Source organism: Neovison vison, chromosome 9 (assembly GCF_020171115.1).
Source record: "Neovison vison isolate M4711 chromosome 9, ASM_NN_V1, whole genome shotgun sequence".
Classification (NCBI taxonomy): Eukaryota; Metazoa; Chordata; class Mammalia; order Carnivora; family Mustelidae; genus Neogale; species Neogale vison.
The window spans coordinates 18,895,620-18,911,130 of record NC_058099.1 but is presented as its reverse complement, the minus strand read 5'-3'; the positions used below and the strand labels follow the sequence as shown (position 1 = coordinate 18,911,130).

The 15,511-nt window shown below is 48.8% G+C and overlaps 1 protein-coding gene across 1 annotated transcript; it reads right to left on the bottom strand.

The window, feature by feature from the left end:
- Window positions 1-10,070: 10,070 nt before the first annotated feature.
- On the bottom strand, window positions 10,071-15,204 carry TEX48 (testis expressed 48). The gene is made up of 4 exons (XM_044264128.1): window positions 15,177-15,204; window positions 12,583-12,702; window positions 11,201-11,329; window positions 10,071-10,174 (listed from the first exon to the last, which is right to left on the bottom strand). Exons 1-4 carry the CDS (start codon window positions 15,202-15,204, stop codon window positions 10,071-10,073), a joined length of 381 nt encoding a protein of 126 aa, XP_044120063.1.
- Between the last annotated feature and the right edge of the window lie 307 nt (window positions 15,205-15,511).

The window sequence follows — 15,511 nt, the reverse complement described above, 5'->3', positions numbered from 1 at the left end:
TGCGGGGGCTCCCCAGGCATCTGGAATTCCTGACCTGGCTGCTTCTGTTGTAGCTTTGACCTCCTTCGCTCTCATCTCTCCTGCCATGTGTCTGACACCTTTTCTCTAAAGCTCAATGGCTCTTGGCGTTTCCCATGCTTTTGGTTCTTTGTGATTCAGCCTGAACATTGGCTTTTTTTCTTTTTTCTTTTTTTTTTTTTCAGTCTGAACTTCTAGTGGTACCTAGTGGTCTGCTCTACCTCATTCCTCCCGCCCTCCTTTGTGTTACCATTGGTTGTTAAGCCTTTCAGTTGAATTCATTTCAGCTTGCCTGGGATCCAGTCCTAAAATGTTTAATTGACTTTTTAATACAGGTTACAGTGTTCGGAGGAAATTACCCATCTTGTCACCTATTCTCTTCAGTATGTTATTTATTTAGTTAGTTACTTTTTAAAAGATTTTATTTATTTATGAGAGAGAGAGGGAGAGAGGCAACACAAGCATGGGGGAGTTAGAAGGGAAGAGCAGGTTCTGCACTGAGCAGAGAGCCCAATGTGGGGCTTGATCCTAGGACCCTGGGATCATGATCTGAGCCAAAGGCAGATGCTTAACTGACTGAGCCACTCAGGTGCCCCTTTCTTCAATATGCTAAAGTGGATATTTGCCGACTTCAGTTTCTGGTTCGGTGAAGGTGTTTCATTTGCTTTTCAGGTAATTGGTCTTTTCTTTTTTTTTTTTTTCCCAAAGATTTTATTTATTTATTTGACAGATAGAGATCACAAGTAGGCAGAGAGGAAGGCAGAGACAGAGAGAGAGGGAAGTAGGCTCCCCGCTGAGCAGAGAGTCCGAAGCGGGGCTCGATCCCAGGACCCTGAGATCATGACCTGAGCCCAAGGCAGAAGCTTAACCCACTGAGCCACCCAGGCGCCCCGGTCTTATCTTATGGTGTCCTTGGTATCTTTTGATTGAGTGCTAGACTCTTTTTAAAAACTGAACAATTTGAAGAGATACACAAGAATTTGGGTATTCTTTTAGAGTGGATTTACTTTTGCTTCTGAGAAAAGTAGGGCTGGGATAGATTTGACTCTGGGTTTCAGTCTTAGTAATGCCGGGTCTATTTCTGGATAGCCCTGACTTCCCCTTCAGGGATTTTAACTGAAAACATGTTTTCTTCCTTGTTTGTTTGTTCTTTAAACTTTTATAACCAGGACTTCTCCTTTAGAGTGAATTCTTCCTGCAGGGTGAGCCCTCAACCTCCAATTTTGGTTACCCCAATCTGTGAGTCTGCTGAAGGCTCACCCCAGCTTTTCAGCCTCTTAGGCTCTGCTTAGGATTGGCAGGTGCCTCGAGGAGGTCAGGACATTCAGTGCGTATTTCTCTCCAGGACGTTGGTCCAACTCCTCACTGCACTGGGAGCTCTCTGATGCATTCAAACAGATGTAAGAAAACTCAAAAAAACCCCACAACAACCAAACCCGCAAACTACAGCTTTTTAAGCTGCTCTCAGCAGGAGGGTTGGTCTGATACAAGCTAGTCTGCCACAGTCAGAGGTCAAATCCAGCTGTGGGTTCTGTTATTATTTTTACTGTTATTTGAAAATCTTTCAAAGAAAGAGATCACCCTGAGGCCAAGAACCCTCTGACAAGCCGCTAAGATGTAAGCCCCTTCTCATCCCTCCGGGGAGAACTTCTAAATGATCAAAGCAGAAAGTGCTTTGGTGGCTCCCTGGGGAAGGAGGGTGAGCCCTTGGCATAGCAGGTGGGGAGGAACGGATAGGACAAGAATCTGGTTCAGAGGGTGGGTCCTGGGTGGGCAGTGTGACAACTGGCAGCGGAACAGGACCAGGGATACAGAGGCCCCAGGGGAGCGTACTTTCCACCGACTGCCGCTCCTGGGGAGTCTCCCCCAGTGGAACAGGAGCTCCAGCCTAGTGAACTGATTACGCACACACGGTTCGCAAGCCCTCCTGCTTCCTTCCGCCATTGTTGTTTTATCCTTTCTGGCTATGTATTTCCAGCCTCCTTCCGGTGGTGGCCCCCTAGACATCCCATAGGCTTCTACAGCTTGACCTAGGGCAGGATGAAATGATCTTCCGTGTGCTGTCAACTTCGTCTTAAGCCCACCTCCCATCTCAGTTCTCTGGGTGGCAGAAGAAGTCCAGAACCTCCTTTCCCAGAATCTTCTTCTCTGTGTGGCTCTGAGTTAGGAACTGGCCAGCTTTGCCTGAGAAATTGACAGTCACTCACGACTCTCCTCTCCATCCCGGGGCTGCTGGCCTAGTTCAGGCCATGTCACTGGCTGACTGCCCTGGCCTCCTCTCCTGAGGTGTTTGTGGCAGTTGGGGTCCAATCAGAAGGCAAAAACTACATGGTCATTTGAATATGGGAAGTTTGGTAGAAAGAATGGTTAAGTGTAACAGGGAAGTTGAATAATGGATGGGTAGGTAAGAAGTCAAGAGATGCCAAAGAAGAACATGTGGGAGGAACAGCTAGGCACCCCACCCCCGCCTTGGTTGGAAACAACCCTGAAGGGAGAGCCCTCCACACCCTGTCCCCAGCTGAAATCTGGACCTTGTTGGGAAGGACATAGCTGTGGCTTCCTGGGTGCACAGAAACCTCTGAGTTGCTGAGTTGATAGAATGTTCTAGAAATCTACACTTTAAGGGGCCAGGGAAAGCTATCACAGAGAGGAGGAGGGACTTCCCAGTTTGTGGGTGGGCACTGGGAGAAGGTGTTGACCTACTAAGCACTACTTACCACCATGCAGGATCTGGGTGCCGGAAAGTTGTCGTCACTGCAGGTGCCTGATGTTGGAGAACCTTCTGCACATCAGGAACTGGGTGCTCGGGAAGCCACACGTACAACCAAGACCACATGACTGGAGGCACAGTGTGGGCTGCAGGAGCCGGCTAAGATGAGCACCAGAACCAGGAGGGAAAGCCCTTCTTCCTCCAGTGTCCCCAGTGCCTCCTACTGACAAAGCTTAACATTGCACCAGTTGCCAAAGGAAAAAGATCTCCAGGGCCCAGCTCTCTATTTGAAGAGCAGGCAATGTCAATAGTCCATTTGGGAGCCAAGAGAAATGCCTGGATGTCTCTCCCCCGTCACTGTGAAGGGCAGCATAACTGGTTCAGAGGGTCAACTCCAGAATCAGGCTTCCTGGGCTCGAGGTTCAGCTGTGCCACTGCTTTTAGTGTAGCCTTCAGAGACTTCTGTAAGCTCTTCGGGTCTCAGTTTCCTAGTCTGTAAAACCAGCGCCCTATTTGTACTAACCTTGTTGGGTTATCATGCTCGGGGAGTGGATATTTATAAAGCACTTGGAAGAAGCAGTGACATGGCAGACTTTACATGCTCCTTCAGATCTCCGTCCTTTAAACTGCAGCCAGGATGGGCTTTCCATTGTAGGCGTGCATTTTCGTCCGCAGTGCTAGGGCATAAGACATCATTTTCTTTCTGTCCTCTCTGAAGTGGGGGCCAGCCCAGGGAGAACTAGTCAGAGAAGCTCTCTTCTTAACAACTCACCGTGTCCATGTTGCACAAATCAGAACTAGGGCTATGTCATTTTGTTCATCTCTGGTGCCCCCATCATGTTCAGGAGAGGGTCCGACCTCCTTCCCAGGGAGCTTTTAATGATCCCCTGCCCCGCTCCCCTCCCGTCCCACCCTGGCTCAGGCTTTTACTCGGGTCATTCCAAACATGGAAGGTGGCTACCCTCACACCTTACCACGTTCTGCCTCTGTTCTCCAGCATCGTTGATTTTGTTCCCCGCTTCTGGAATACCATCTCCCCTCCCGTTTGCTTGGCGAATTCCCTTTCAACTCAGAAAACTCAAGCAGCCATTTCTTCCAGGAAACCTTCCCCCAAACCCCAAGTTGGTTGCCACATGCTGCCCATGCATTTGCTCCCCCCGATTGTCCTGTTAGGTTGAGGTGATATGCTTCTGTGCCGGTTCACTGGCTGAAGTCAGAGCCACGTGGGGTTGCCGACATGTGACTCGTGTTTGCGAGCTCTGTGTTTCCACAAACATCTCGGTCACTCTGCACCAGCGATGCATCGCTCCGGGGCTGCTGGTCGGTAACAGAGTTGTGCACAACCTGCCCCACTGTTCACTATGGCTCTGAGCACCAAGTGGAGTCACATAGCAGATGACCGTGGTGCCCTCAAGCTCTCAAAATGTATTACAGTGTCCATTTAGAGCCACCTGTTAGCTCTCCCCGGCCTCTCCTAAGCACCTCCTTGCTGGGTTGGTTAGGAGGGACTAAGCGGGTTTGAGAATGATTAGACCACATTTCTTTTACAAGAGATACCTGGTTCTAATTGCTCCACATTCAAAGGAATCTCGGAAGCAGGGCTGGGGGAAGGGAAAGGAGGAGGGACACAGTCCTGCGATGCAACGAGAGATTTTAATTGGACGCAGCTCCTCATGCAGTGGCTGCAGTGACTCTCAGTGGTGGCCCAGGGGTGGCTCAGATGTCTTCTCCTCCAGGGGAGTTTCCGAATCCATCTTCATAGCTCTTGCTCACCACACTCATCCTCCCGGAGGAGCCGCTCAGGCAGCCGCACAGCATGGGGGCCGCCTTCTAGAAACTTCAGGGTCTCCTGAGATTGCACGCTTTCAGCATCCACTTATTGGTGGGGTGGTGTACGTATCTCTTTTGGAGACCATTCTTGCGAGGATTTGTGTTCAGATCTGAAAGGGGGAAGGAAAAGGTTGATCCTCGGTAAAGGCTTTGGGTTACGGGTGGATGAACAGTCTGGGTCACATCCCACGTGGGGACTGCTCATGTTATGGATGGCTTTAAAAAAGAAAAGAAAAAAAGTTCTGCTTGCTGGAGCTAAAAACACCCCAAGTTGGGTTGAGCGAGCGAGATTTTGTGGCTACTTGTTATATTCGCAGAGCCTCGCTGGACCTGCCCAGAACATAGCCAGTCGGCGTCTGTGGAGTGCCTTCTCCTTGTGGGGCCATATTCTAGGCACGTCTATAGGTTGGCTCATCTCGTCCTCCCAACAGCCTGAAAGGTAGGAAATGTACTCGCATTCTCCCCAGTTTGTAAAGAAGGGTGCTGAAGGTCAGAGAGAGAGAGGGTCGGTGACATGCTCAAGTTCAGCTAGTTCAATTTAACTAGTGTGTAGGACCAACACCAGTGGGCTTAAGTAATATCTCATATCTAATAAATAATCATTAGGCTACACTGCTATGGGCTTGGGTACAAGTCCCACACCCCTCAACGACTGAAAGAAATCTGATGTGTCCCAGCAGGGGGTGGTTGGGGAGACCGAAGCCGGGTGAGGGAAGTCTGGTGTTCTCGCCCACTACCACATGTCCCCTCCCAGGACCTACTGAAGGTCCGTGGCTGAGGCTGCTGGGATATCCTTGTACTATGTGAGACAATAGTAGCAGAGGACTCCTCGCTGGTCTGGCAGCAACAACAGAAGATCTTTGATGCCATGTCTTGATGGGCTGTGGGAAGAGGAAAGGGCATTGCGGCGTCTGGCTCTGTAGCCCCAGTCCCAGAAGCCCATTGTTATTTAAGCACTGGGTCATACAGGGCCAGCCTCTCCCAAGGTATCAAGCCCCTTCCCCTCCCAAACCTCCTGTAGCTCCCTGGGGCTGCTATGTGCAGGCCCACCTATGCCTCCCTCTCCTGTCCACGGTTGTCTTACCCATAGAAAGGAGTTGGAGCCTTGACCCTGCCAGTCTTTACTTGTAGGGGTGCCTTGTTGAATCAGCAGATCAGCTGATAACACCGCTCAACCTTGCTGGTTCAAGTCCTGGCTCTGCCACTAATTTGCTGTGTGGCTTTGGGCTTATCCATGTCTATCTCTGGGCCTAGGCACCCATCTAACAAGCAGTGATTGGGCTGCACCATTTCTCTAAGGATACCTTCAAGCTCTGATGACCCAAAGTTGCACATCCTTGTCTTATTCCCAAACTTCTTTCTCTCTTCTAGTCCTCTGGTCCTCTCCTGTTCTCATCTTTCTTTCCCTATAGCCAAAGACTCACTCCAGGGAATTTCCGTCATGGAGGCTGTATTTACTCCCTGCACGTTAGGTTCATTCCAGGGCCTCCCCCTTGGGCACTGACTTCACATCTGTCCCGGCCACCACCCTGTCTCACCTGGGTCATTGCAATGGCCTCCTGACTGGTGTCCCCGCTTCTTCTGCCCTGGTCTTCATTAGTGTCAGCACACTAATGTAAGTCACGTCATGTCTCACCTCTGCTCGAAGTCTCCCCGTGGCAGATCATAGAATCAAAGTCGAAGTCTTTCTCTGATCCTCCCCTGAAAAAAATCTATAATCTCAGAGCTACCTTCACCTACCCTGCTGTCTCCTCCCACCCTCCCCTTCCTTCTGTCCCAGCTGCACCTTTGGCCTGGGATGCCCTTCCCTGGAGATCCACGGAACTCATCCCTCCCCTCCTCCAAGGCCTGGAGTACAAGTCACCTTTTCTCGTGAGGCCTTCTCCCCCTATTTAGGCCTATCTCCCCTATTTATTTCTCCCTACTTATTCCCCTATTTCCCCTAAATAAATAAACTCTTTCTTTCCCTCCCATGTCCCCAGTTTGGGGATCAGGTCCCACTATTCGCTTTGTGTGGAGTCAGAAAAGGGGACCCCCCCACTGACCCCTCCCTCCTCTTCCTTCCACATTCAGTCATTCATCAAGGCATTGTGATCCTACCTCATGAATATCTCCTCCATTGCCTGCCAACCTCCGCCCCCTGCCCTGGCTGGGACCCCCATGACACAGCTTCCCTGCCAGCCCCTGGCTCACCTACAAGCCGATCTGTCTCCTGTGCCAATCCCATCATCATCCTCAGCCTCCGTCCCTCACTGGCTCCCCTGTTCTACTACTTGAAACTACTTTGTGGTCTGGCCTTGCCAGCTCTGCCAGCCTCATTCTCTCCCAGCCTGGCTCCTGGCCCTCCAGCTGTAGGTGCTTCTGGCAGTGCCCCGAATGTGCTCTCAGTGTGTCACCACTGTGCCTTTGCGCAAGCTGTTCCACCTCCGTGTTCTCACTCCCTCACCCTTCCCCTGGAGACTCAGCTCAGGGGCTGCTCCCTCCTCCTGGAAGCCATCTCTTCCAGCCAGGAGGAATTAGGGGCCTCTCTTGTGTTCCCACAGATCCCCGGGCTTCTGTGGGTCATGGCCATTGTCTGTCTTTGCATAAGCGCATAGCAGGTGTTCAATCAATATTTGTTGACTGGACACTATTTTCACTAGCTGCTTAGTTGTGAGAGTCTAGACTCCAATCTGTGATTCTAAAACTTGTCCTGCATGTATTTGTTGAGGATGACTGGTGCCAGGCACTAGGTGAAGGACATGGCAGTGAATGTGAGCGAGAGATTCTCGCTCTCTGGTGAGGGAGGCAGGGATGCATCCAATTCACCTTTGCATCCCAGCACCAAGCACAGGGCTTTGCATGGAATGAGTTCTCTCTCAGTGTGACCGGAGTCCACACACAGGCCCTCTCTGACTGCTGGACGATAGATGCACCATTATCCCTACTGTCCCTTCCACGAACAGATGTCGTACTCCCTGCTCATAGAAATGGATAGAAACATCCTGATTCTGTACTGACCTCATTGTCCCCAGTGGCAAGTTAACAGGGCGGGAGGAAGAGCCACAGGATTCCAGACACTGACCCTCACTGTGCTTCTTGGACAGGTCCTTCGACATCTCTGAGCTCATTTACCTTTTCAGATGGTGGAACGAAGCCCCATGAAAGTGCCTGTCGGGTCTCACAGCCAAGAGGAGCAACTGGGGTTTTAATGTAGTTTTGTCTGGTTCCCGAGGCTCTGTGGTCCAGGGCCTCACCTTGGCATTTCCAGGGGCAGAGAGATGTTCAGAAATACCATCTCCTTCCCAGAGAATTGATAGCAGGAGGCTTTTAAGGGGAAAGGCTCCCCTGAAGCTCGGCAGAGCAGTGTAGCAGTTAAGAGCGTACATTTTATTACTGAGATAAGTTGGAATGTAATTCTTGCCTCACCTTGCTGGGTCATTTACAGCAATTTAACCTCCTTGAACCTCAGCTTTCCTATCTGTAAAATGGGATGGTAAAACATACTCCAGAATGTTGTGTGAGGATTGGGTGGTGTAAAGGTGTGACGAGCTTAGCTCAGTGTCTGGCACGTGGTAAGTGTTTCATAACGGCGGGGGATGATGTAGAGAGATGCAGGCTGGGGCAGGGTGGCTACGATGTTGCACTACCACTACCCGCCTCTAGATGGAGACAGGAGCCAGAGAAAAAGGCCTTTGGATTATGCCCAGTGGACTGTGAACCTCAGGTGTCCAGTGACTCATAGCACTTGGGCCAGACCTAGAAAGACCCAACAAGGTCCAACAGGAAGGCTTCTGGAGTTGGAGGAGTCCCGAGGGCTCATTCAGCACAAGTGGGAAGGCTGGGGTTCAGAGACAAACCGTGGGGTCAAGGCAATTTAGGGGTAGTGTCTGCTTCCAGGAGTGATGGAGACATTGTCTCTTTAAGTACAGAAAAAATACCCCCTTCTGGTCTTAGATCTAACCTTTGAGACTGACTCACCTGCACTGGCAGAGCAGAGAGGAGGCTGTGATGTCACAGAGCTAGGGAACCAGGGAATGCTGGGAGCAGAGGGGTTTGACTGGACCACAGCATCAGGGAGGAGGGGAGGACGGTGGATCCTCTCTCCAGTGGTCCTGCCCTCTGTCCGCAATGCTGTGATCTCCACCATGCCCATCAGATTGGCTCGGTGGTCCTGCCTCATGCATCTCTTATCTATCCTAGAATAGTATGCTAGCTGGGCACGTTCTTCTCGGGGTGGGGTTCTAGACACTTAAACTAGTGATCGAAGTTTGATGAGCAATGGGAGATTCACAGAATCTTTCCCCAAATGACTCATTCATTCCAAAGGGAAAGACAGTCATTTGCCGTGGAAAAGGCTGGCAGCAAAAAACACCTTAAACAAGGGATCTAGTTAATGTCACCAATGGCAGGACCTACCTCCACCATGTGTCTCCTTTTAGGATGCATTGGGGAGGATGCAGTGTCCCTTCTGTTGCCTTCCTGCCACACAGGCAAAACTGGTATATCAAACACAAACCGAGGGATGCTTTATAAGACAATCATGTCTGTATGCTTCAGAAATGGGGAACTTGTGGAGGACAGAATTGTTCCAGATTAGAAGACACGGAGGGGACATGATGACATGGGACTCATAATATTGGATTCGATCCTGTACTGAGTATCAAAGCAGTTGGAAGACATTGGGGGGCAATTGATGATAATAGTATATCAGTGTTGAATTTCATGTTTCCGAGAACTGTCCTGAAGTTATGTAAGGGAATATCATTGTTCTTAGGAAATGCACACTGTAGTATTCGGGGGTGGTGGGATCTGATGTGCACCGCTCGCTCTCACGTAGTGCAGAAGAAACTAACAGGAAGAGAGAAAACACAGGCTAGAGCAAGCGGGGGAGGTGTAAACAATTGTGAAATCTGGGTAAAAGGTAAATGGGTTCTTTGTCCCCATTGCCACTTTCCCGTAAGTTCAAGATGATTTCAAAATGGGGGGGGGGGGAGGCGCCTGGGTGGCTCAGTGGGTTAAGTGTCTGTCTTCAGCTCAGGTCATGATCCCAGGGTCTTCGGATCCAGCCCCTGTTGGGCTCCCTGCTCAGAGTCTGCTTCTCTCTCTGCCCCTCTGCTCCTGCTCTCTCTCTCTTTCTAATAAATAAAATCTTAAAAAAAAGATAATTTCAAGATGAAAAAAAATCTATCCATAAGGATTAAGTGTTTTGTTTTAGCTTAGTCGGGACCATGTATGTAAAAACAGTAAGGCATTTGAAAGAGCTACTCCCTGGTGAGGAGGGGGAAGGAGGAGACACAGTTCCGTGATATCACCAAGGGCTTTAATTGGAGGCAGCTCCCCCCACAGTGGCTTTTTCAGGAGCCGAAGGAATTCTTGCTGGTGGCTCAGAGGTGGCTCAGACATCTTCTCCTCCTCTGGGGGAGTTTCTGAATCTGTCTTCATGGCCCCCGCTCACTGCCCCCTTCCTCCCGGAGCCCCTCCGGCAGCATGCAGTCCTGGAGGCCTGCCTGGGAGCTGCGGACTAGAATGGTCAGGGTCTCCCTATGTGGCATGGCTGGAATGGCCAGTGGTCCTGAGAGTAGCGGTTTAGGTTTCTCTTGCAAAAACCTCTTGGGCACACACGTGTATTCCATTCTAAAAGAAGAAAGGAAGAAATTATGATGCTGGGTGGAACCTTTGCATTGGGCTTGGATGGTCCATCCTGGTCACCTCCAGCCCTGAGCACGATCAGATTCTGGAATACTGGATGAGCCACGTGGAACCCAGGCTGGGACTCAGAAGTCCTTTGCGACAGGGACATGTGTCCATAGGTTCATTGGTGTATTCAATGAGGACCAGGGGACTTTCAAAGATCAGTGCTTGGGAAGGGAGAGAAACGGGCCCAACCTGCTTCTAACACCAACCTTACTTCCCAATGGACTTTTGGGAAGTCCCTTTCCCTGGGGGCCCCAGTCTTTTCTATACAATGGAGGTGGGTTTTTAAACTGTTCCACGGAGCCCTGTGGGGGTTGGGAGGCACGAGGAGGGAGGGGCGGAGCTCATGGGGCTCCCAGGCCCTACCTTGGATTCAAGGGCAGGAGAAACCCCTCTGGACTTTAATTGCAATGGGACTTTCTGTGAAACTGTTTGCAAGGAGGTGTCGTTGTTTTGAGAATTCTGGGATGCCTGCGTGGGGCTGGTCCTTGACTCTCAGCAGCCAGCCTCCCAGGGTGCTAGTAAGCTAAGCCTGGTCATCAAGTAGTGTTGGTGCACAACCATGTGGACTCGTTTTTTCTTCCTGGACTGGGCTTCTGTCCTTCTCCCATGACCCTGAGGTGTTTTGCCCCCTGCTGAACTACCCTCTAGCCCACAAGCATCTTCTGGCATGCACCTGGCTGGGGGTGGGGGTGCACAGCTGTCTTCCTGGGACTTCCCCTCTAGTGGCCAGCTTAGAAGAGAAGCCTGGATATGTGTCCTTTCCTCCCAGACTTGCAGCGCCTCATGTAATTCCTAGCTCGGGAGATGACGCAGGCAGGTCTCAGAATATGACTGCAGCTTCCTGGTGGGAGTGGTCCCGTATCTCCTGTTGCCCCCTTTGGCTTAGCTCACATATCCATGGGATTTAGTCATCCGGACCATGGGGGTTCCTGGTCTGTGTTAGGACCCCTGTTTGGGACTCACCTTCATACTCTTTGTTGCTGGTGGATGAGGCTCTCTTTTCTGGGTGGATCAGAGGTTGTCCCAAAGGCAAGCCGGAGGCTTCCTTAGCATGCTTGGAACTCTTGCTGGCCAGCTCCCCCTTCTGCAAACCTGATGGTGATAATTCCACACCGTTAGGCGGGGAGGGTCAGGGCAAGTGATGGAGGTGAAAGTGTGGTTCTGATGGGGTGGGGGCCACCTGGGTCTCCCTCCTCCGGTCTGCTGAGTGTTTGCTCTCATATGCACGTGCTGCGTTCAAAATAATATATAATTTTTCCAAAACGTGAAGTTTACCTTTTTCTCTGTTTGTAAATGTGAGTACATATCTGTAATGGATTTTACAGAAAAAAAAAAAAGAAAAGCTACAAAATATCAAAGAGTATGAAGCAGAAACAGAAATGCCTCAAATACCCATCCCTTCAGATGTGATCACAGTTCCCATCTTTTCTCGTGCGTATTTTTACAGAACCCTTTATATCCTACAAGTCATGTATACATTCTACTTTTTTTCATATACAATGTATCAGAAACATTTTTCTCAGGTCACTAAATTTTTAAGAAATAATGGTTGTAGAATATTCTCTTTTGCAGATAATTCAAGAGTCATTTAACCAATATTCCTTTTTTTGGGGGGGGTTTAAGTTGTTTTCACTACATAAATACCGTTATGGTGAATGTGGTTGTACAGAAGACTTTTTTTTTTTTATACAGACTTCTAAATTCTTAAAAGTAGAGCAAAAGATTGAGCTGTATCCTGTAACAAATACCTCCGTCCTTTACCAAATGAGTAACCACGGCAAATCGCTTCCCTCCTATGCCTGTTTTCAGAGCTGCAAAACGACACATCCATTTTGGGTAATCACATCCCCTTCTTAGAGTTATTGTGGGGATCAAATCATATCGCCATTCTCCTGTGTCCACTCTGAAACAGCGGGGGGGACTTACCGATCACATCTGGGTCCCTAATGCCTAGATGTGCCTTGCACATAATAGGGGCTCAGTCACCAGCATGATTATTGTCTTGGAAAAAGGGATTGACATTTTTAAGTTTCTGGGTTTTTATTGTGAAATTTCCAGGGGGAGTATTTGAAAGACCCTCCAGATGGATTTCTGGCAAAATCTGCCACGAGAATTTCTCTCCTGCTGTTGAATGGCTCCATCTCTTAATGGGACTGTCCTCGCCACCTCACGGGTCTCCCTGCCTGTTGTTTACGGGTTTGGGTTAGGAAGCCCTCATCTGATTTTAGGTTGGAATTAGCATCAGAAGCTGAAGGACATTTGAGGGAATCTCAGCAGAAGGGGAGGAACACAAGGAGGTCTAGAGAGGTCGGGTGGGTGGTGGGTTGTTCCTGTCTGGTACCCACTGAAGTTTGATGGCTGATGCTCTTGGGTTTGGCTGGGGACCTTGGAGTCATCCATGGCGTGGGGCTCCTCACAGTCTCTGCAGCATAAGCAGAAGATCTTCGAGGCCAAGTTTTGGTGGGCTGTTGGAGGAGGTCAAGGAATGGGGGCCATTGGAAATTCAGCCTGATGGGGGTCATACTGGGTCAGCCTCTCCCAAGATAGAATAGTCTTCCCCGCTCGCAAGACCCACGTCCTTCTGGGTAGGTTGCCCTCTCTTAGAATGACTTTCCCCATTCTCTACAAAATTTTCTCACCCATGGAGAGGAGTTGAAATTTTACTCTGCCAGCTCTGCCTGTAGGGGGCGCTTGGTTGAATCAGCTGGTCTTGACTTGGAGCCCAGTTCCCGGATTCCTAAATAAACATAAGACTGTGGATGAAATATGCTGGTCCTTTACCTGTGTTCGCACTCTAGTAGAATCCCCTGACCACAAAATCCCGCTTACGGCAACCCACAAACACGCCCTGCCCCATTTCTAGGTGCATATTCTTTGGGTAGATTTGTTAACCTTCTGGAACCTCAGTCTTCTCGTGGGGAAAGTGGGAATGAAGAGTCTGCCTGCAGGAGTAAAGGGTTAAATATGTGATTAGTCACTCCCCCCGCCGTGGTGCTTGGCACACAATAATGCCAATAAATGCCAAGTCAATGGCCATTCCATCCCTTCTCCCTTCCCTTCATGTGTTTCATCGGCTCCAGAATATTCCAGCTGGTCTAGGTTCCAGGAGAACATGCAATGAAGCTCAGTCTTGCAGGTTTAGGTCCTGGATCCACCACTAACTTGCTGAGTGGCTGCGGGCAAATCCGCGTGCATCTCTGAGCCTCAGGGGCTTCATCAAGGAGAAGAGGAAGTTGGGCTAGACGGTGCCTTCATGGATCTTTCTGGTTCTGTTGGTCCAGAATGATAAAACCTTGTTTTACTCTTTGGATACTTCCTGTTCTCACTCCCCCTTCTGTGGCTAGACCCCCTTTTAGGAAATTCTTACTATGGTATTGGTGGATGTCCCTCACAAGACCCAGTTCGCTGTGTGAGCTGCCTCACTCATGGACTCATGGACACTCGCTTCTCAATTTCTCTACTGCTCTCCCCTGGTCCAAGCCACCATTATCTCTTGCATGAATTAGACCAATAGTCTCCTAACATCTTTTGCTTCTTTTACCCTTGACCTCTTAAATTAATACAAAATCTTTAACTTCTGGCACGTATGCTATTTGACAATAGCACAATTTCTATATTGTGGCTAGATACATCCAGCTGACTAGACACATACGAATGTCCCCATTTTGCAGGATCCTTGGACTCAAGAGTTCCTCCAGTGAGCCCCCATTTCCAACAGTCTTTGGGATTTGTTGCCAAGTGCGTTTTTTGACACGATTGGAGCTCTGATATTTCCTTGAGCTCTCTTTGATGAACTTATTGTATCTTCTCAGGATTTATAAACAGATAGAAATTTATATAAGGCAATGAGCTCTTTTGTTTTGGAAACGCACCATTTAACAAACATCCTTGCCATTAATATGTTTATTCTGCTGCTTGCTTTAATTTCAATTTCCTTCATGTAAATTCTTGCCTTGTGGGATTTTCCTTTGTTCCAGATTGCCTCACATATATTGAATGTTGAAGGAAGTGTTTCCTAAGGAAGGAATGGAAGCATAGGTCTGACAAGCTTTGACCACAGATCAGCTCTGAGGACTAATGGTGGGAGGTCTGTTAGGTGGTAATCAGTGGGTATAAAGTAATTGTTAAAACTCTGCCTTGGGTTCCCACAAACCTTCATGAGCCCGTGTTCTCTCTTGTTAGCTTAATTAATGAAAGGTCACTTTCCTCGGCGCATGTTCTGGAGTGAGGATTTCCAGGTTATTGACCAGATGGCTTCTTCTAGGCTCTCTTAGGGCATGGAATTCAAGCCACTACGCATAGCTGGGGTCAAATGTGGTGTGTCCTCTCCTGTTTGTCATGGTCTCATTTACACCAAAGTTGCTGCCTCTTCTTGGAAAAACTCCTGCTTCATATAGACACTCTCACTCTATGTCCCTTCATGTGTGTGCGTATATCAATAAATGGAAAAATTTCACCAGGTGACTTGAAATTATGGGCAGTATGGCAAACCTTTAACATCAAAAATAAGAGATTTCAAAGGGACCCTAGAAAAAAGAGAAGACAAAAATACCAAATATTCAGTAGAGAGAGCTTCCTTGATTGGTATGTTCTGGCCTCAGAAAGAAAAAAGAAAAGTACTCCTACTCAAACCTTCTGAAACCTACTTTCTTTACATCTTTTTCTCTCTCCACCCAGCTTTATCGTTACTACCCACTTACACTCTTTCTATTCCTTCCCGTGACTGCCTAAATAAATTCCCTTCATTTCTGTAGAAAAGAACAATCAACATTGTACACTATCCCCCCAAAACCCCGCTATACCAGGAGGAGGGTCCTGCGAGGCTGAATTCAAACCCTCGGTAACAGAGGAGTTGAGGGCAAAGATTTAGAATCATTCCAAATTTCAGAATGACAGAAAGCAGCTGTATTGAACTCAGGATTCTGTTAGATATTCTCACTTGTCTTGACCACCATATTTGTACCCATCGCTTCATTAATGGTTGACCTTCAGAGAGGGGGAAACATGTTTAGGAGCAGCAGGATGGAAAAGGCCAGAAGATTTAAATAACCCCCTGACACATAACTCAAAAAAGTGGACTTGGGAAGAAAAATAGGAAATGTACCATCTGAAAGTATTTTAAAAGGCTTCCTCTTCTGAGTAGATTGAGCAAAGGTTCAAAATGGCAAACAAAGTCAAGATGAATTACTGGGAGATTTAATGTAATAGACTTCAAGACACTTACCAAGAAATTCTAGGGCAGACCAACAGCTTAAGTAGAAGGAGGCTTCCCTC

Coding starts and splice junctions, on each gene's coding strand:
- TEX48 (XM_044264128.1), bottom strand. CDS start 15,204: ATGGGTACAAATATGGTGGTCAAGACAA. Junction 11,330..12,582: donor GCATCAGCCATCAAACTTCA/GTGGGTACCAGA, acceptor TATCACCATCAG/GTTTGCAGAAGGGGGAGCTG. Junction 10,175..11,200: donor CAGCAACAAAGAGTATGAAG/GTGAGTCCCAAA, acceptor TTCTTCTTTTAG/AATGGAATACACGTGTGTGC.